The following is a 23,197-nucleotide window of genomic DNA, read 5'->3' as shown; positions in this document are numbered from 1 at the left end:
TGAATGGCTAAAAGTTGTTGAAAATAGTTGTAAAGGTAAAATAAAATGAGTGTTGTATGGGTTGTCCACATGCTTGCTTATAAGAAGATATGGCTAAAATTACTGGGATAGAATTTGTTCCAGAAAAATAGATTTGCAGTTTCCCTGGTCCCTGCCTGGCCAGAGCAAAGCATTGAAACGGTGGGCGTTTTACAAATTTATTGAAGCGAAAGGAAGTACATTCTCAGTGCACTGGAGGGGGTTAAAAAGAGGGCCTACCTCACTTTACAATTGTTTTTATATCCCCACGCTGCAGACCTGAGTGCAAACCTGATTTCTCCCACTGCAGCCCCCTATACCATTAGTAAGGGCTCAGTGTTGCCTGATCTCTGTATGGAGCATATTTGATCTTCTGATTGGTTTCAGGCAGAATGCCTTATTTGCATGCGGAATGGGTTATATAGAGGCAGCATTAGGAGTGAGCAACATTCCTTCCCTAGCAGGGAATGAGCAGCCCAGGTTGCTCAAGGTGGGGCAAGGGGCATTACAATGAGACATGGCCAGAGGCTTTGGGGTTTAATCTCCTTGAAGGGGACTTGAGGTCTGTTAACAACTGGTGGAGAGTAAATTAGTAAATCAGATGCCCACATTTTTAGGTTTTGGTAGGATTGACTGGAAGTTCATGAAAGAGTAGGAAAGAAAGATAAATAATGATGTAATGAAGAGTTCCTGTTGTGGCTCAGTGGTTAAAGAATCTGACTAGGATCTATGAAGATGCAGGTTCAATCCCTGGTCTCACTCAGTGGGTTAAGGATCCCGCGTTGCTGGGGCTGTGGCATAGGCCAGCAGCTATAGCTCCGATTACACTCCTAGCCTGGGAACCTCCATATGCCACAGGTGCAGCCCTAAAAAGAAAAAATAATAATAAAGACTAAACTCTGCAAAAAAATTTAAAAAAATAAAATAATGGTGTAATGAGATGGCTACTTGTTCAGTGGATTGAAAGTGGTTTAGGTAATCCAAGCAAACTGTAACCAGAGGTCTAGTCTGCATGGCATATGGGGGAAATTCTTCCTCTCTACTGGGCTTCATGCTGCTGACAGATAGGTTTAACAGAATTAAGTAGGAATAAGGATAAAAGTGTGAGTAAATCTTTCCTTTCCATGAAAGTAAGAATCCGAAAGGGACAGAAAATGGATTCCAGAAAAAAGGTCAAAGTTATGTAGAACCAAGAGGGTTTTTTTCCCTAAAATGAGCAGAAATTGGTACATGGTCCAGGAGATGATAGGTCCTGAATTAGGCGATTTTCATTTTGTATGACCTACTATGGAATCTGCATTCGCTCAGTGTGTTGTACATTTCTCATAGCTGACTTCACTTTCTTCAGTTTTTTCAACTTGTCTGGAGGTTCTTGATGTCATTACTTTAAGCACTGTCAGTACTTTAATGATTTGATGCAGACTGTTGATATTCAGTAAATAAAAATAGGCATTTTATACATAAAATGTTGAATGCAATTTTAAAAATACCCAACGTTTAATTTTGCCCATCACTCTGTCCAAATTTGTAGTCAGAAGCATCAAATTATTTAAGTTTTACTCCTTTATGTTTCCTAAGTGTGCAGAACAATGTCTGCACATTATGTAGTTTATTAATACATTATTCAAGGAAGAATGTAAAGTATCAGTGTTGACAGGCACTGTGTTAGCACCAGATTTCTTATTTTCACAAATGTGTGATAGTATGTTTCTACTAATCTCATAAAATTTTTATAAATGTATTTTCACATAGGATAATGTTCTTTTTAAGAAGTATGTACAAGGGAAGGTTGAACTTCGGAGTTGGTTGCCTTGTAATTCTAAAAATAAGGGAACTTAGATGTTTTTGCCCTTGTAGGAAGATAATACCTTCTCCAACCTTTTCCTCCCTCTTTTTATGATTGATTGAATTTCATTGCATTTCTGCATTTATTCTGCCTTCAGTATATAGTTGTCCCTTGTTATCCATGGGGATTGGTCCAAATATCTCCCACAGATACCAAAATCCACTGATGCTCACGACCCTTATGTAAAATGGTATAGTATTTGCGTATAAGCTACTATGCAGTCCTTTATACTTCAAATCATCTCCAGATTACTTGCAATAATTAATACAAAGTAAATGCTATATAGAGTCTGAAACAGAATGTAAATGTTATGTAAACATTTGCCTATGTGCTGCTAGCTAAAGCTTTGCTTTTCAGAGCTCTCTGGAATTTTTTTTCTACATATTTTTGGTCCACAGTTTAATCAAGAGAAGTGGAAATTATAGATACAGAGGGCCACTGTACTCCCATTTCTAACTTTTACTTTGCCATCTCATTTGATTTCCTTCAATTTCATATTTCCAGAGGATTTGAAAATGTTGTTCTTTCTAAGAGTATAATCAAATATAAACATATTTGAACAACATCCACCATAACCCATGGTCTTCATATCTCAAGTAAAAAACTGCCTATTGTTGTGTGAACATACTAATATATGTATAAGCCAATTGATACTTCACCCTTACAGTTGAACAGAATTAAATTAAAAAGGGAAAACAGAAAGAAAGTAGAGCAAGTAATTAGTTAAATGAATGAGAGAAAATAACAATATATGTGAATATTTTTATATATCTCTCCCAAATAATGTGATGAAATAATTTATCATTGGAAACTGAGAAGAATCACTATAAAATGATAATTATACCAAATCAATATACATAAATAAAACAGGACATATGTTCCCCTTTCCATTAAGACCCTTTCGTTTTATATAATTATATGGAAATGTCCACACACTTTTATATATTTAGAGAACACTATGACTGAACCACCATGTGTCTTTCATCTAGGTTCAACAAGTGTCAACCTATGCCAATCGCTGTTCTTTTGGACACCCAGTATCCCTCTGCTGACTCACTATTACTTAAGACCAAATGCACTGCAGTATGCTGAGCCATGTCTTTAGCCAAACATCATCCATTTTAACCCATACCTTTCTCTTTTCCCTCTGTCTTGGTTTGCTCCTAATAATCAACCCTGTCTCTGGTCTTTTTGTCTTAGTGCTACAGCTCTGGTAGTGTGATTCTGTCAGAAAACAGATTAAAGGTCAGTGCTGCATAAAGCCAGTTCAGAAGGACAAGATGCAGCAGTGATGCAACCTGACCTGCATACTCTTGCTCTCACCAATGGCTCCAGATCGTGAGGCCCTGGAGCGTGTGAGGATCTCTCTCCTGCTATTCTGGGTGGGGGTGCTTCTGATACTCTGGGTCATCCTATGTGGGGCACTCCCAACACCATGGTCCTCCAGAAGTAGTCATACCCTTGAGGTTAAGAGGCACTGGCAGAGAAGTGAAGCTGCCAAGCTGGCTCTCTTACAGCCTGCGTTTTGGAGGCCAGAGACATGTTCTCCACATGAAGGCCAACAAGCTTTTGTTCTCTACACACCTCCCAGTGTTCACCTACACAAAATGGAGTGTTCTCCTGGAGGATTACCCTTTTGTCCAAAATGACTGCTACTATCAGGGTTATGTGGAAGGGGTATCAGAATCCCTGGCTGCCCTCAGCACATGTCTGAGGGGCTTTCGAGGAATATTTAAGATAAATAATATTGTTTATGAAATCAAGCCCAAAAGGCCTTCTACCTCATTTGAACATCTGCTATATAAGATGGACAAAGAGGAGACAGAATTTCCACTCAGGAGATGTGGATTAACAGAGGAAGAAATAACACGACAACTAAAGTTTCAAGAGAGTGCTAACCATACTTTGATGTAAAGTGGGTATGAAAGCTGGTGGACCCACAGACGTTTTCTTGAACTGGCAATGATTGTAGACCACAATCAATATCTTCATCAACAAAGTAATACCTCAAATGTGCAGAATGAAGCACTGTTGCCAATGAAATAGGTGGCTTCTTAGCTTTACTGGATATTAATGTGGTTTTGACTGGAATTGAGATCTGGTCTGAACAAAACCTCTTCCCAACAGGTGACAGAGCTGCACTCTTGGATGAATTTTGAAAATGGAAGAAAAATAGTTTTAATACCCGCTTGCCCCATGATATTGCACATATTTTTGTCAAGGAGAATTTTGGTCCCCATCTTGGCTTAGCCTATGTTGTAACGGTAGGTGATCAACATTATAATTGTGGAGTTGATAGTTTTCTGGGTGATAATTTGCATGATTTTGGATATATTGTGTCACATGAGATTGGTCATAATTTGGGTATATTACATGATGACAACAATTGTAAATGTGGGAGTGAAAGGTGCATAATGTTTCCAAGGAAAGCCTCTGCAATTCTGATTTAGCAACTACAGTTATGCTGTATATTGGAACACTGTTACAAAAAAAAAGTTGTTTGCACATTACACCAAATCCAGAGAATATCTTTAAGTATACAAGCTGTGGACACAATGTGGTAGAAGAAGGAGAAGAGTGTGACTGTGGTTCCTCGTTTAAGTGTGCAAAGGATCCCTGTTGTCAACTAGGCTGCACTCTGAGACCAGGGGCTGTCTGTACTTTTGGCCTCTGTTGCAAAAACTGTGACTTGCTGCCAGCAGGATCCATGTGTAGAAAAGAGAAAAATGAATGGGCCCTTCCAGAATGGTGCAATGGGACATCGCATCAATGTCCAGAAGATGTGTATATGCAGGATGGGACCTCCTGCACAGGTAGCAGCTACTGCTAGGAAAGAGATGCAATAACTGCAATGAATAGTGTAGGAAAATCTTTGGCGAAGAAGCCAAGAGTGCAAAACAGATTTGCTACAGGGCAGTGAACACCCAAGGAGACCGTTTTGGTAACTGTGGTCTCAAGGCTACTAAATACGTACAATGTAACATCTCAGATATCCTCTGTGGGAGGCTTCAGTGTGAGAATGTGACAGAAATTCCCCTCCTGAGAGATCATTCTACTGTGCACTGGACTCACTTCAATGGAGTCACCTGCTGGGGTACAGACTACCATTTGGGGATGACCATACCTGATACTGGTGAAGTTAAAGATGGTACCAAGTGTGGTGCAGGACATGTCTGCATCCAATGGAAGTGTGTTATTATGCTCAATTTTCAAAATGCTTGTTCACCTGAGACATGCAATATGAATGGAGTCTGCAACAACAGATATCACTGTCACTGCAACTCCAAGTGAGACCCACCCAAATGCCTGCTAAAAGGCAGTGGAGGTAGTGTTGATAGTGGCCCACCAGCTGGCAGAAAGGAAAATGTGCTAGGCAAGAGTTATCTGCTGCTATTCCTTGGCCCCTTTTTTTGTTTCAGTATTGTCTGTTACTTTGTTTCTTTATGGGACACAAAAGATCAGCTAAGCAAGAAAAAAAGGAGAATGTTGTGACTTCATCTCACAGAGAAGGGCAAAATGTTGAGCCATTACATAAAAAAGTAAAAGGTGCGTTGTGATTTCACATAAGGCAAAAAGGAGGCATCATAAAAAGAAAGTCAACGTTTATGATTTCAAAAAAGAAACCCAGTACCTATGAAATTTCCCATGTTTTAAATTTTCATTTCCTGAAAGTAGACATGTTACAGCATGTGAAACAGATCATTGACAGAAAACCCTAGAGATATTTCATTATTCTGGACCATAAATATCACCCATTAAACAATTAAACATGCTAATTCATAGGATACCTTTACTTTCCATTATTTTAAGCAATTTCATGGTAAATTTTTCATAAAAGCAGTCTCTGTGTTTCCTGAGCAAAGGCACAGCTCATGACGAGTGTTTGGGTATGGGTATATGCATGTGTACTTTTACTTTTCCATCTCTCAATTCCAAACATCCTCCCCCCCCCTTTTTTTTTTCTTTTTTTTTTTTTTTTATTATTTTCCCACTGTACAGCAAGGGGGTCAGGTCATCCTTAGATGTATACATTGCAGTTACAGTTTTTTCCCCCACCCTTTCTTCTGTTGCGACATGAGTATCTAGACATAGTTCTCAATGCTATTCAGCAGGATCTCCTTATAAATCTATTCTAGGTTGTGTCTGATAAGCCCAAGCTCCCGATCCCTCCCACTCCCTCCCCCTCCCATCAGGCAACCACAAGTCTCTTCTCCAAGTCCATGATTTTCAACATCCTTCCCCTTTGTACTATGTAAGACAGAGAATGGGAACATAAAAATTGCATTTCTTCCTTGCCACCTCCATTATTATTAGTTTCTGCCAAAAGGAAAAACTAGAGGGAGATAGGTCATCTGGGAAATTTTTTTATTGCTGTTCATGTCAGAGTTGGGTCATTAACAGCTCTCACCCTGACAAGAAAATGTGAGTCTGCATATTATTACCATATATATATATGTACATATAAATACACACACGCATACATACACATATATTTGTCTATATACATATCTGTCTAATAAATTTATATGTATTATAATTCTGTATTACATAATTTTTTAAGTAACTCCTCTAATGGACATTATTTTTTAGCCTCCGAGATACTGGCACAGCTACCAAGCAACTTCTCAGTTCTGAGTCCCAGGTCCTTGAGTCCTCCACCAAATCCCTGAGTCCTAGACTGAATCCTAGATCCATGGACCTATTCAAAACCTGTAGGTTTACTAAAGCCATTTCTTCCCTTTGAGCCCCAGTCAAAGGAGTAATAGTTCCATCTTCTTCTTCATGACTCATGGTTATCCCCATGCTGTGTGTTGGTCTCTTGTGACTGAATTCTGACTGTTACAGTATTTATCTTGGTATAATGGAGAGCACAGAAAGGAGTCTGACATTAGAAGGCTTGAAGTTTTCACACCACTTCCCTTACCATCTTGGGAACATGATTTATACTCAGAATTCCTTTAAAATCTGAAAAGGGAGGAACGTTGCATGTAACACTCAAATCCTTCATAATTTTTCTCATAAAATGAAGAAAGAACATACTTATAATTCTTTTCGGGATATATAAGTCATAGCAACCATCTGTCCTCTGGAAAAAAACCTAGACAACCCCATTAATATTTTAAGTACCAAATTTAAGGGTATCAGAGAACTGAGGCCAAAATACAGATAGAGTAAAAGAATTAAAATTTCAGGCATCAAAAGAATTTTAAAAATTGTGGACACTTGCCAGCTACTCTGTTCCCTGAGCACTTGATGATTCTGTATTTGATTTAAGCATTAGGTTTGGCCCAATGAAAGGACCGCTCCTAAGGGAAGAAATCCCCAATGCTCTTAGTTACTACACAGGTCTAGATTCACAAGTTAGACATTGAGCGGACCATAAATCATAATCATTTTTCCCCATGAGAGATTTGCTTAATTTGAGAGCTTTGTTGTATGCTGGTGAGCTAGTGAAATTTATCAAAATCATGTTATATTTTGGACATAAGACATAGTTAAAGGAGTCTTCTCTCAAGCACGTGAACCTTCTCCCTGTAATAGAATTACCTGATATTTACAGTGCATGTGGCAAGAGGTTGGAGAGCTGTGTTGTGAACCTTTAGGTGATAGGGATTAATCCCCCACCATCATTCAGAGTTAAGAAGACAGAGTCACATAAAATTCACAACTGAAAGTCGCAATATGAAAAATATTTTCAAAGGAGAATTTACTTAAGATTTACTAAAATCTCACTCAACATGACCCAACAAAATCCATTACTGGACTTAAGTAGTCAGATCTTCAGCTTATCTTCCTAATGGGGAAAAGAAAGAAACTATCTAGAAAAGCTGCTTGTAGCTTCTACTGTGCTTTATATACAATTACCTGGGTCCAATAAAATGGTACTATATATGCTTAGAGTCACTTATGACCTCTGAGTAAGAGAAGGAAAAAAAAGAATAAAAGAAGACAAAACTATAAGTAATTTCAAAATGATTCAGACAGTGGTGAAAGAGTACATTTTTTAAAAACTATGTTACTTCTTAAATTAGAAGTAAAATATACGAAATTTAAGAAAGTTGTAGAATATTTTCAGTGAGTGTGAATATAGAATAGTATCAAACGGAAATTTCAGAACTAAAAAGTACAATATAGGACAAGAATTCAATAGATAGTTTGAACAGCAATTTGCAGTTCTCTGATGGCACTCACTACACCACAGCTCACACCCCATCCATGCAGAGAGACCATTTAGTCACTGCCAGCCCTACAGCATATTTCCACAATAAGGAGGAAGAAGCAGAGGCTTGGGACAATTATCAGTAATGAGAGACAAAGGGTAATTTCCCCTGAGGCAGAGCAATGAGAGATCTGCCCCGGCTACCAACAAATTTCCCGCAAGCACCTTGCCACACAATCTAGCTCAAACCAGCAAATGCTTTGCTTCCACTCAATGCATGTCACAGTAGCACCAGAACTGAGACACTCAGGACCAGGGAAAATACTCAACCATGGGACACACAAGTGACCTGGTTCTGGGGCAGAACCTGGGGAAGACATTGTTTGCACTCATTCAAGCAGCACAGCAGAAGCCACCCAGATCTCTGACGGTGGCTGCTCCATCACAGGTAACCTCACAATTCATGCTGAGAGTTTACACAGACTCCTGAGAGCTTTGAAGAGGAGTTCTACAACAGTTCTGGGGAGGCAGAGGCAGAGGGTAGTTATTGGCTGTGAGAGACAAGGGGGACTTACAACTATAGCTTTTATCTGAGCAGAGCCACAGGCACATACACAGCACACTGGGCCTCCATCTGTTCCATCTGTTCATGGGCCCTACTTGCTTCATCACCCTCCTCTTCATGAGCAAAGTTCCTGGGATAGAGAGAGAGAGGGAAAAGACCCATGTTTAATGGGAACAGAGCTAGACTGAGTGTGACCCTCAGGGCTTCTGCTCCTGCAACTCAGGATCAGCCACCCATATTCAACAGGGTGATGATGGCCACTAAGCAGAGAGGAAGTCCCACCTCACATGCAGCACTGGCTCTAGCCCCTCCATATCTAGTGCCACCACCTTCCAAGGTTTTAGTAGCCAACATGTCCTTAGGAAAGACACGACTTGTATCTACATCAGCTCCAGGCCTTTCACCAAAATCACTGGGCATACACAGTCTGTTGTTTAGGGAAGTTCACACATAAAAACACCCCTTCATGACCCCATGTTTCACCTAAATTATTAAAGGCAGAGAAAGTTAGCAAAACAAAAAAGCAGAGAAACTAAACTGAAAGAATTTTAAAAAAAAACAAAAAAATAATGAAACAGAAATAAAGTTTATCAAAGAAATCAAAACATTGGCAATAAAAATGTTAACTGAATTAAAAGAAAGAATTGCTCTAAGCAGTGACTATTTTAACAAGGAACAAGAAAATATTAAAAAGATCCAATCAGAAATGAATAAGTTGAGGAAATTTTTTAAAAACAGTATAAGGATTGAAGAGCAGACTGAGTGATAGAGAAGAAAACATAAGTGACCTCAAAGATAGAATAACAGAAATTACTAAATCAGAACAGAAAAAAGAAAAACAATTTTTTCAAAAAAATTTAAGATATCTTTGTCATAATATTAAGCAATCTAATATTCACATTATAAGGATTCTAGAAGGAGGAGAGAGAAGAGGGTGAAAAAATATACCTGAGAAAATTATGGCTTTACAGGAAGCAAAGACGTAACCAAACATAATGAACTCAAAAAGACCCACACCAAGAAATATCATAATTAAAATGGCAAATTCTAGGAGTTCCCCTTGTGGCACATCAGAAATGAATCCAACTAGGAACCATGAGGTTGCTGGTTCAATCTCTGGCCTCACCCAGGGGGTTAAGGATCCAGTGTTGCCATGAGCTGTGGGTGTAGGCCAGCAGCTACAGCTCTGATTTGACCCATAGCCTGGGAACTTCCATATGCCACAAGAGAGGCCCTAAAAAGCAAAAAAAAAAAAAAAATTTAAATTTTAAAGGCAGCAATGGAAAAACAATGTGTCATATAAAGAGAACTCTGATAATGCTATCAACTGAATTCTCTGTAGAAAACTTGCAGGCTGGAAGGGAGTGGTATAATATATTTAAAGTACTAAAAGGGAAAAACCTGCAACCTAGGACACTCTACCCAGCAAGATTATCATTCAGAATTGAAGCAGAGAGAAAGAATTTCTCAGAGACAGAAAACTAAAAGAGTTCATGAAAATTAAACATATTCTAAAAGAAATGGTAAAGGGTAGTCTCTGTGTAGAAAAGAAGTTAAGAATCTATAGGAAAGAGAAAATCCCACTAGGAAAGGCAAATATATAATAAAGATTGAGGATCAACCACTTAAATACACCAGATTAAAGATTTAAAAACACATAAAAATGTTAAAGTGATAAATAAACAGTCAAGAAATAAACATAAAGATGGAAAACATGACATCAAAACAAAATGCAGGGGAGGGTAATAAAGATGTAGCTCTTTAAAATGTGTTTGAATTTAGAGAACTATCAGCTTAAAACAAGTATATATAATTATACATCAACATATATGGACCCCACGGTAAGCACAAATCAAAAACCTACAATAGATATGCAAAAACTGAATAGAAAGGAACACAAGCACAATACTAAAGAAAATCATCCAACCACAAAGGAAGAAACAAAAAAGAAATGAACAGAGAAGAACTACAAAGAAAACTAGAAAAAAGTAATAAAATGGAAATAAGTACATACCTCTCAATAATTACTTTACTTTTTATTATAGCATGGTTGATTGACTATGTCATACTAGTTTCAAGTGTATAACATATAGATTCAATATTTTTGCAGCATTTTTTTAGATTATACTCCCTTGTAAGTTATTACAAGATGACTATAATGCCCTATGATACAAAAAATATCCTTTTTATCTATTTTATATATAGTAGTTTGTATCTCTTAACCCAACACCCCTAATTTGACCCTCCTCATTTCCCTCTCCCCTTTGATAAAAACTAGTTTGTTTTCTATAACTGAATCTGTTTCTCTTTTGCATATATGTTCATTTGTGTTATTTTTTAGATCCCATAACATAAGTAATATCACACAGTATTTGTCTTTGTCTGATTTATTTCACTAAGCATAGTATTCTTGAGTCCATCTATGTTGCTTCAAATGCCAGAATTTCATTCTTTCTTATGGCTAAATAATATTCCACTATACATACATATGCCACTTCTTTATCCATTTGTCTGTTGATGGGCACTTGGGTTGCCTTCTTGTCTTGTTTATTGTAAACAGTGTTGCTATGAACATAGGGCACATGTATCTTTTCAAATAAGTGTTTTCTTTTTTTGCTGATATATATATCCAGGTGTGGAAGTGGTGAATCATATGGTAGTTCTAGGTTTTTGAGGAATCCCCATACTGTATTCCATGGGGTGCAACAACTTACAATCCCACCAATAGTGTCCAAAGGTTCCTTTTTTCCATGCCCTTGCCAGCATTTCTTATCTGTGTTGTTTTGATGTGTATTTTGACAGGTATGAGGTGAAATCTCATTGTGGTTTTGATTTCCATTTCTCTAATAATTAGCAATGTTGGGCATCTTCTCTGTGCCTTTTAGCCATCCATATATCTTCCTTGTAAAAATGTCTATTCAGTCCTTTTGACCAGCTTTTAATCAAGTTCTTTGATTTGTTGACCTGTATGTGTTCTTTGTATATATTAGATATTAATCCCTTATTGGATATATCATTTGAAAATATCTTCTCTCATTTAGTAGGCAGCATTTTCACTTTGTTGATAGGCTCCTTTGCTGTAAAAAAGTGGGACAGACATCCAAGGGGAGATGGACCAGGACTTTAGTTCAAGCAGGGCAAGCCAATCAAGAATAACCTGGCAAATGCTAGGGCAGGCATCTCTCCATCAAGTCTGAGAGTAAACCAGCACCCACATACTCCTCAGGAGTTGAGTCTAAGCTTCTCCAGCCTTCCTCTCTGTCCCAGTGGTTCTCCACCTACCAAGGGGGTCTGTCTCCTATGCATAAGACCCCAGGACTGGGATGCTCAGTCTGAGGCTCAATATGCTCATACCCAGGGAAGGTGTTTACACCACGCAATCTCTCTTTCCCTCCAATTCCACTCCCAGGGCCCTAAGTCCTGCCACTACTGCTTTTCCTCTCATCCTATATAATTATGTGTATATCTCTCCCACAGCCTTGGTGATACAGGAGTTCTTCTGCCATTTTTCAGATAGTTTCAGTGAGAGCTGTTTCACATATAGATGTATTTTATACGTACTCAATCATATTCAGTGTTTAGAAACTAAAAGCATTCCCTCTAAGATACAAAACAAGACAAGGATGCCTCTCACATCACTTTTATTCAACATAAAATTAGAAGAGGCAGCCACAGCAATCAGACAAGTAAAGGAAATGAAATGAATCCAAATTGAAAAGGAAGAAGGAAAACTGTCACAGTTTGCAGATGACAGGATACTATACATGGAAACTCCTAGAGATACTACCAAAAAGCTACTAGAGCTCATCAATGAATTCAGAAAATACGCAGATTACAAAATTAATAAATAGAAATCTGCTGCATTTCTATACACTAACAATGAACTATCAAAAAGAGATAGGTTAAAAAAATCCCATTTACAATAATATTCAAAAGAATAAAACACCTAGGAACAAACTTACCTAAGGAGGTAAAAGGCCTGTACTCAGAAAACTATAAGACACTGATGAAAGAAATCAAAGGCAACAGAAACAGGCAGAAAGGACATTATACTCATGGATTGAAAGAATTAATATAGTTAAAAATTACCACACTGCCACAGGCAATCTACAAATTGAATGCAATCTCTATCAAAAAGGCAATTCCCTTCTTCACAGAATTAGAACAAGTAATCCTAAAATTTACATGGAAGTACAAAAGACCTTGAATACCTACAAAACTGAGAAAGAACAGAGTTGGACGAATCACGCAACCTAACTTTATGATTAATCTTACAAAGCTACGTTAATCAAAATAGTATCATACCAACACAAAAGCGGACATATCTATGAATGGGACAGAATGGACAGCACAGAAAACTGAACATACACTTACGGTCAACTAATTTATGATGAAGGAGACAAGAAGATACAATAAAAATAGACGGTCTCTTCAATAAACGGTGCTGAGAAAACTGGGCAGTGACATGTAAAAAAATGAAATTAGAACATTCTCTAGCACCACACACAAAATAAACTCAAAATGGATTAAAGACCTAAATGTGAGGCCAGGAGGTCCCACTGTGGTTCAGTGGGTTAAGAACCCGACATAGTATCCTTGAGGATGGAGGTTCAATCCCTGGCCCCACTTGGTGGGTTAAGGATCTGGCATTGCTGCAAGTTGCAGCATAGGCTGCAGATGTGGCTCAGATCTGGCATTACTGTGGCTGTGGCAAAGGCTGGCAGCTGCAGTCCAATTCAACCCCTGGCCTGGGAATTTCCATATGCAAGTGTGTCCCTAAAAAAGAAAAAAAAAAGTGAGGCTGGATACAATAAAACTCCTAGAGAAAAACACAGGCAGAACACTCTGACATATATCACAGCAGTATCTTTTTGATCTAACTCCTAGTGTAATGAAAACAAAAACAAACAAATGGGACCTAATTAAACTTAAAAAGGTTTTACCACAGCAAAGGAAACCACTGACAAAATGAAAAGAAAACCTGTAGAATGGGGAAAAAATATGCAAACATTATTACCGATAATAGGTTAATAACCAAAATACATAAACAGCTCATACAACTCAAAATCCAAAAAAACAACAGCCTGATTAAAAAATGGACATAATGGGAGTTCCCATCGTGGCTCAGCAGTTAGCAAACCCAACTAGCATCCATAAGGACAAGGGTTCAATCCCTGGCCTCTTTCAGTGGGTTAAGGATCCGGCGTTGCTGTGAGCTGTGGTATAGATCGCAGACACGGCTCGGATTCCGTGCCTGGGAACCTCCATGTGCCACAGGTGCAGCCGTAAAAGACAAACAAACAAACAAAAAAGGACAGCAGACTTGAATAGACATTATTCCATAGAGTACATACATATAGCCAACTAGGCACATGAAAAGATACTCAGCATCACCAATCATCAGAGAAATACAAATCAAAACTACAATATCACCCCATACCTATCAGAATGGCTACCATCAAAAAGACTCCAAATAACTACTGTTGGTAAGGATGTGGAAAAAAGACATCATTGTAAATTGGATTGTAAATCATAATTGTTAATTGTAAAGTGGGAATGTAAATTGGTGGGCCACTGTGGAAAAGAGTATGGAGGTTCCTTAAAAAATAAAACTAGAAGTACCATATGGTCCATCAATTCATTTCTTGGCATATATCCAAAGAAAACCAAAACACTAAATCATAAAAAAATCATAAACATATATGCACCCAATGTTCATAGAAGCATCATTTAAAATAAACAAGATACAAATGCAACCTAAGTGTCCATCAATAGATGAATGGCTAAAGAAAATATGGTGTATATATACAATGGAATACTACTAGGCCATAAATAAGAATGAAATTGTGCTTATTTGGAACAACATTGTTGGACTTGGAAGGTATTATGCTTAGTGAAATAAGTCAGAGAGAGAAAGACAAATACTACATGTTATCACTTATATATGGAATCTAAAAAATAAGACAAACTAGTGAATATAACAAAAAACAGACTCACAGATATTGAAAGCAAACTAGTAGTTAATAGTTGGAGAGGGAGGAGCTCACGTCTGACTAGTATCCGTGAGGATTCAGGTTTCCCTGGCCTCACTCAGTGGGTTAAGGATCTGGTGTTGCCATGAGCTATGGTGTAGGCTGCAGACACAGCTTGGATTCCTCACTGTTATGCCTGTGACAAGGGCAGCAGCTGCAGTTCTGATTCAAGCCATAGGCTGGGAACATTCTCTAGGATAGGTTGCACATCTGGCCACAAAACAAGTCTCAACAAAATTAACAGGATAAAAATTCTATCAAGCATTTTTTCTGACAAAAATGGATTGAAACAAGAAATAAGTTACACAAAGAAAAATCGAAAGAGAGCAGACATTAAACGAATGCTACTACAAAACCAATGGGACAATGAAGAAATCAAGGAAAAAATGGAAACCCAACACTAAAATCACAGGATGAGGAGTTCCCATTGTGGCTCAGCAGTTAACGATTCCAACTAGCATCTGTGAGGACATGGGTTCAATCACTGGCCTTGCTCACTGGGTTAAGGATCTGGGGTTGCTGTGAGCTGTGGCGTAGGTCACAGACTCGGCTTGGATCCCACGTTGCTGTGGCCCTGGTGTAGGCTGGCAGCTACAGCTCCGATTGGACCCCTACCTTGGGAACCTCCACATGCCGCAGGTGCGGCCCTAAAAGACCAAAAAAAAAAAAAAAAAAAAAAAAAGACCAAAAAAAATAAAATAAATTTAAAAATATAATCAAGGGGTTGAAGCAAAAGCAGTCCTAACAGGGAAATTTTTTTTTCCTAACAGGGATGTTTATAGCAACACAAGCCTTCCCACAGAAACATGAAAAATCTGAAATAAACAACATTACTTAACACCTAAAAAAAGTAGTAGACAAAGAACAAACAAAGCCCAGTCAGCAGAGGAAAGGAAATAATAAAGACAAGAGAGGAAATAAGTAAAATGGAGATTAAAAAAAAAGATAGAAAAGATCAATGAAACCAAGAGCTGGTTTTTTGAAAAGATAAACAAAACTTGACAAATCTTTAGCCAAGCTTACCAATAAGAAAAGAGAGAGGAACCAAATAAAACTGAATAATAAATGAAAGAGGATAAATAACAACCACATAAATATGAAAAAATCATGAGTATACAGTTCATACACCTCAATATCAAAAAATAAAAAACCCAATCAAAAAATGGCCAGAAACATGAATAGACATTTTCCCAAAGAAGACATATACATAGCTAACAGACATATGAAAAGATGCTTGACATCACTAATTATTAGGGAAATATAAATCAAAAGAAAAATGGGTTATCAACTCATACAAGTCAGAATAGCTATCGTCAAAATTCTACAGTTATCAAATTTTGGAGAGGCAGTGGAGAAAAGGGAATCCCTGTACACTGTTGGTGGGAATGTAAATTCATGTAGCATCTATGGAAAACATGGAGTTTCCTCCAAAAAGCTGAAAATAAAACTACCATATGATCCACCACTTCACTCCTGGATGTATATGCAGAAAAAAGGAAAACACTAATTTGAAAAATAATACATGCACCCCAATGTTTACAGCAGAAATATTTACAATAGCCAACAAATGGAAGAACCAAAGTGTCTATCTAGAGACAAGTGGATAAAGAAGATACAGTATATATATATATAATAGAATACTACTCAGCTTTATAAAAAGAATGAAATTCTGCCATTTGCAGCAAGTTGGATGGACCTTGAAATGATTATGCTAGTGAAATAAATCAGAGAGAGAAAGACAAATACTACAAATGCTCTAATGTATCACATATATGAAATCTCAAAAATAATAAATGTATATGCAAGACAGAAATAGACTCACAGATATAAAAAACAAACTAGTGGTTACCAAAGGAGAGAGGAAGGGAAAGAGGGACAAATTAAAAGAAGGGGATTAAGAAATACAAAAGACTGTGTATAAAATAGATAGGCAACAAGGATATATTATATAGCATAGGTAATTATAGTCATTATATTCTAATAACTTATAATGAGTATATCTGCAAAAATATTAAATCACTATGCTGTATACTTGAAACACATATGATAACAGTTCATCAACTATCTTTCAATAGAACTATCCAGCTCAATCCAGCCTAAATTGCTCACCTGCAGAAACATAAGCTAAATACATACTTATTCCTTTAAGTCAAAAAAAAAAATCCAGATAGTGGAGCAAGACTAAATTTAAAAATTAAGTATGATCAACACAACATCGTAATACAACTATAGTTCAATAAAACAAAAAATAAATATAACTAGTCAACACATTTTAAATTAGAAGAAAAGCATACAAAATGTAAAAAAAAAATTGGAGACTATCCTTAGTGAGTTGGAATACCAAAATGTCACATGGATATTTTTTACCTAAAATGTACAATATATGATAAGAATTTAGTGGATGGTTTGAATAGTAATTTGTCCATGAAATTAATTATTTATCTGTAAATCAGGCCAATGGGAAAATCCCACACTGATATACATGGAAAAATAAAAGCAGAAAATAAGAGCTTAAGAAATGCATGAAATAGGAGTTCCCATCGTGGCTCAGTGGTTAACAAACCTGACTAGCATCTCTGAGGATGTGAGTTCAATCCCTGGCCTTGCTCAGTGGGTTAGAATCTGGTGTTGCCATGAGCTGTGGTGTAAGTCACAGACGCAGCTCAGATCTGCCATTGCTGTGGCTCTGGCGTAGGCCTGTGGCTACAGCTCCAATTCTATCGTTAGCCTGGGAACCTCCATATGCCATGGGCGCAGCCCTAAAAAGACAAAAAGACCAAAAAAAAAAAAAAAAAAGAAATACACGGAATATATCAACAGATCTAACATCTCTAATACTGAGGACCTAGAGAACATAAACGAGAGAAATGAACAGGAAAAACATTCAAGAGATGTTTGCTGGCAATTGTTTTATGAGGGAGGAAAGATAGCAATCTATTACTTCAGAGTTGGTGACATTACCTAGAGGTATGGTCAGTTTTTCTGGCTTTTATTTCTTCTGCTTCTGAGATTCTTAATAATCTCTCCATGTTTTCTGATTCTTTCTTCTGCAGGTCTTCTTTACTGATGCTTAAATTTTCGTTTGTTGTAGTTTTCAGTTCATGGTTTTTATTTGGTTTTTTAAATATTTATGTATATATTTGTTTATATATTTAAGATTGTGTGTCTGTACTGATAGACATAGTGACTTTTTGTACGGATATGATTTGGTCAGGGTTGTGATAATCCCCGTAATCCTCTTCAGCCAGTGAGGCTTCTATCTTTTGTTGGTAATTTCTTCTTTTTTTTTTTTTCTGTCTTTTTAGGGCTGCACCTGTGGCATATGGAGATTCCCAGGTTAGGGATCAAATTGGAGCTGTTGCCACTGGCCTACACCACAGCCATAGCAACAGCAGAACTGAATCGTGTCTGCAACCTATAGCGCAGCTCACAGTAATGTGGGATCCTTAACCCACTGAGAGAGGCCAGGGATCAAAACCATGTCCTCATGAGTGCTAGTCAGATTCATTTCTGCTGAGCCACAACAGAAACTCCTTGTTGGTAAATTTGATTTTGGCTTGGCAATGTTTCAAATCTGCAGCATCTCATACTCTGATTGCAGTGGAGTGTTTGAACCTTAGCATATGGTAAGGCCTTTTAGATAACGTTGTGATGAGTGTGGATCCTGGGAGACTTGCTGCCTATCTTTTGCAGGTCTCTTTGTTTACCTCTTGTTTGGTCTGTCATTTTTCTTCTTGCTATGAGATTCACGGAGTTTGTAGCCCACTTTTACACACTTGCCTCCAAAACCTCCATTATTTTCAACAATGCCCTTATTCATGTACATTTCAATTTTGTGTACAGATAAAGTCAGTCTTCTGTGACAGAGCTCTCCCTGGGACCTGGCTCTCCCCTGGCAGTACATCTGGCCACTCCATAGGAGCTGCAGGTATAGACAGCATATGTGTCAAATGGCATCCCCTTACTACAAGTTGATGTGAGATAGAATGGTAAACCATGCTCATCTTAGCTTGCGTCTCCTGGCATAGAAACTGGCTTTACAAGTGAAATGGGTCAAGGAAAACTGAGGATCAGTGTCCTAGGACTGAACAAAACTCTCACCCTTTGAATGACAGCTGGGTGATTAAAATTATTCATGCCCATATAATATATAAATTCCAAATAGGAAAAGGAATAGCAAAGTCTGAGGTCTAGCCTTGCTCAAGTGAAACCACAGTACTAGACTGGGAGCTTAGGACTGAATGAATTCCTTCTGTTAACCAGATCTGTGCTGAATAGAGGAAATGAAACTGACCTGGGGGAAAGGATTATATTATAGATTAAATGCCATAGTTTTTCCTGCATCTAGCAGACAGGATTGAATAAATGTTTCTGCAGTTTCTTCATGGCTTTAGATCAATTTCCAGAGATTTTAATTTTTTTAATTTTCATAAATTAAATGGCTATTGCATTAAGGAGAGAGTCTTACCCTACATATTTACACAATCACTCCAGAACTCCCACTCACCTGACAGTTTAAAGAGGAAAAAGCTACTAGATATCTAGACCCATTATAAAGCTATAGGAATTACAATAATAGATGAGGATGAGTGAAATGATGAGGCACAATGCATTTTCAATATCTAGTGTTGGTCATTGATATCTATGTGGAAACGATGCATCTTTACCTCTACCTTACATTGTACATGAAAGTCAATACCAGATGGATTTAAGTTCTCAGTGTCAAAGGAAAATCAAACTATCAAATGCATAGAGAGAAAGGACCACAGGGTAGGCAACTTTACTTAAAAAATAACCAAATTGAAAGTATAAACCTTACTTCTAAATAGAACAGTAAAAATAAATGTGCCAACTCTTCGATATTTCCTCCCATTCAGTAGATGGTATTTTCACTTTGTCGCTGGTTTCATTTGCTGTGCAAAAGTTTTATGTTTAATTAGGTCCCATTTCTCAATTTTTTTTGATTTGCTTTAGGAGACAGATCCAATAAAAAATATTGCTACAATTTATGTTAATGAATAGTCTGCCTCTGCTTTCCTCTAGGAATGTTATGATTTCTAGTCTTACATTTAGGTCTTTAATCCCTTTTTATTTTATTTTTGAATATGGGATGAGGAAATGCTCTGATTTCATTCTTTTATATATATAGCTGTTCAGTTTTCCCAGCACCACTTATTAAAGAGACTGTCTTTTTTCCACTGCATTCTCTCGCCTCTTCTCTCATAGAATAATTGACTTATAAGAAGGGGTCATTTATGGGCTCCTTTTCTGTTCAATTGATCTATGTGTCTGTCTTGGTGCCAGTACCATACTATTTTGATTGCTGTAGCTTTGTAGTAGAGATGAAATCAGAAAGCAGGATACCTCCAGTTTTGTTATCCTTTCTCAGGATTGTTTTGGCTACTTGGGGTCTTTTCTGTTCCCATACAAATTTTAGAATTATTTGTACTAGTTCTGTGGAAAATACCATTTGTATTTTGATAGGCATTTCACTGAATCTGCACATTGCTTTTTGGTGTATTGTCATTTTAACAATATTAATTCTTCCAATCCATGACAGTGGGGCAACTTTCCATTTCTGCTCTTTTCAATTTCTTTCATCAGTATCTTATAGTTTTCAGAGTACAGGTCTTTTGTCTCTTTAAGTGCATTTATTCCTAGGTATTTTCTTCTTTTTGATACAATCACAAATGGGACTGTTTCCTAATTACTCTTTCTGAAAGTTTGTTCCTGGTGTACAGATATGCAACAGATTCCTGAATCCAAATTCTGTATCCTGTAGCTTTGCTGAATTTATTCACTGGGGTGGCATCTTTAGGATTTCCTATTTATAGTATCATGTCTTCTTTAAACAGTGACAGTTTTACATCTTCCTTTCCAATTTGGATTCCTTTTATTTCTTTTTATTTTCCAATTGCTGTGGTTAGGGCTTCTAATACCATGGGAATAAAAGTGGTGAGAGTAGAGTGAGCACCCTTGTCTTATTCCTGATCTTAAAGGAAATTTTTCAGCTTTTCACAATTGAGTATGGTATTAGCCATGGGATTGTCACATTTGGCCTTTTCCATAGTGGTTGTACCAATTTACGTTCCCATCAACAGTGTAGAGGGTTCCCTTTTGTCCACATCCTCTCCAGCAGCTACTGTTTGTAGACATTTTGGACCAGTGTGAGGTGCTACCTCACTGTAGCACTTCTGTGGTAATCAGCGATACTGAGCATCTTTTCATGTGTTTTTTTTTTTTTTTTTTTTTTTTTTTGGCCATTGGGCTATCTTCTTTGAAGATATGTCTATGTAGATATTCTGTCCATTTTTTGATAGGGTTGTTTGTTTTTTGATACTGAGCTGCATACGTTGTTTGCATATTTTCGGAGACTAATCTCTTGTCAGTCACTTCATTTGCAGAGATTTTCTTCCATTCTGTGGGTTGTCTTTTCACTTTATGATTTCCTTTGCTATGCAAAAGCTTTTAAGTTTAATTTGGTCCCATTTGTTTACTTTTGTTTCTGTTTTGCTTATCCTAGGAGGTGGATCCAAAAAGATATTGCTGCAATTTATGCCAAGGAGTCTTCCACATCTGCTTTCCTGCAGGAATTTTATAATATACAGTTTTACATTAAGGTTTTTAAACCATTTTGAGTTTATTTTTGTGTGTGATATTAAAGAGTGTTCTACGTTCATTCTTTACATGGAGCTGTCCAGTTTTACCAGCACAGCTGATTGAAGAGACTGTCTTTTATCCACTGTATATTCTTGCTCCCTTAGTCAGAAATTAGATGACCCTAGGTATGTGGGTTTATTTCTGGGCTTTCCATCCTATTCCATTGATCTATATTTCTGTTTTTGTGACAATACTCTGCTGTTTTGAAGACTGGAGCTTTGTAATATATTCTGAAGTCAGGAAGCCTGATTGCTCCAGTTCCACTTTTCTTCCTCAGGATTGCTTTGGCTATTCATGGCCTTTTGTATTTCCATACAAATTTTAAAATTTTTTGTCCTAGTTTTGTGAAAAATGCCATTGGTAATTTGATAGGGATAGCATGGATTGCCTTGGGTAGTAGAGTCATTTAGACAACATTGATTCTTCCAATCTAAGAGAATGGCATATCTTTCTATCCATTTATCTTCAGTTTCTTTCATCAGTGTCTATAGTTTTCAAAATACAGGTCTTTTGCCTCCATGGGTAGCTTTATTTCTAGGTGTTTTACTCTTTTGGAACAATGGTAAATAGGATTGTTTCCTGAATTTCTCTTTCTGATCTTTTGTTGTTAGTGTATAGAAATGCTAGAGATTTCTGTATATTAATCTTGTATCCTGCAACTTTACTGAATTCACTGATGAGATCCAGCAGTTTTCTGATCTCATCTTTAGGGGTTTTTATGTATAATATCATGTCATTGGCAAAGAGCAACAGGTTTTTTCCTTCTTTTCCAATTTTGATTCCTTTTATTTCTTTTTCTTCTCTGATTGTGGTGGAGAGGACTTCCAAAACCATGTTGAATAAAAGTGGGGAGAGTGATATCCTTATGCATCTCTGAGCAGCTATAGTTACCCACTGCTGAGAAATCCACTGATAGCCTAAAGGAGTTCATTTCTATTTTGCAATCTGCACACCTCTGCCCCTACCCAGCAAAATCAAAGAATTCTTTGATTTTGATACTTTGATTTGGTACTTTCATTACAATGTAACTTAAAAAAGTCTTTTTCATTAAAATAATAGTGTGATCTATTAGCTTCTTGGACATAGATCTCCAATTATATCCAGGTATAGGAAGATTTCAGCAATTACTATTTGAACTAAATTTTCTATCCTCTTCTCTCTTCACCTTCCTGAATCAATATTATTTAGACATTTTTTCTTTCACTTGAGTCCCACAGATAATGCAGGCTTTCTTCACTCATTTTTATTCTTCACACTTTGTTCTCTTGGAACTGTTATTTGAAAGTTCCTATTCTCTAACCCAGTTATTCTATCTTCCTTTTGCTCTATTCTACCACGGTGCTCTGCATTTCCATCTCATTCACTGAATTCCTCAGTTTCAGAATTTGTTTGGCTCTTTATTAGCATTTTTTTCTTTTTTAATTTTATTTTTTGGTAAAGAACTCCTTCTGTTCATTTACATTTTCCTAATTCCATTGAACTGTCTAAGTTTCTTATAACTCACTGAGTTTCCTCAATATATAGTTGTTTTTGATTTTTTAACAGCTACATTTCAGTATCCCATGCTTTGGGTTCAGTTGTTGGAGATTTATTGACATTGTTGGTGTTGGCACATTTCCTTTCGTTATTAAATTTCTTGTTCTAACATCCATACCCAAATGAACATACAAGGAGACTGCCATAGAGTGTGATGAATGAGGGCTCAGCATCTGGAGCTTTAGGGATGCCCATACCATTTTCCACATTCTACATGAAAGAGACAGTCTCTTTCAACCTTCTCTGTGGGGTAGTTTGCCACTGGCGCTGCCAGGCACCTTAGCCCATTTCAATGTCACCCTGGGGAGAAAAAGGTGGCTCAGGCTGAGTTCCTCCTTCTCCACTGAGTCCAAACTAATCCTTATCCCACTTCTATGATG

The 23,197-nt window shown here is 37.2% G+C and overlaps 1 protein-coding gene across 12 annotated transcripts in view; it reads right to left on the bottom strand.

The window, feature by feature from the left end:
- The window catches only part of GLRA3 (glycine receptor alpha 3), a 483,419-nt gene that overhangs the window by 264,435 nt on the left and 195,787 nt on the right, over positions 1–23,197 (bottom strand). For 2 of the 12 annotated variants that reach the window (XM_021074179.1, XM_021074180.1), the window contains exon 1: positions 8,600–9,719. The exons of the other annotated variants lie outside the window; for them this stretch is intronic. In XM_021074179.1, the coding sequence (XP_020929838.1) occupies positions 8,600–8,708 (109 nt within the window). In that variant the 5' untranslated portion in view covers positions 8,709–9,719. Of the gene's footprint in view, positions 1–8,599; positions 9,720–23,197 lie in introns of those variants that run through there. 12 annotated transcript variants of the gene reach the window in all.

This window comes from Sus scrofa, chromosome 14, assembly GCF_000003025.6.
Source record: "Sus scrofa isolate TJ Tabasco breed Duroc chromosome 14, Sscrofa11.1, whole genome shotgun sequence".
Taxonomy (NCBI): Eukaryota; Metazoa; Chordata; class Mammalia; order Artiodactyla; family Suidae; genus Sus; species Sus scrofa.
The sequence above is the reverse complement of the archived record's forward strand: the minus strand, read 5'-3'. Positions and strand labels throughout refer to the sequence as shown.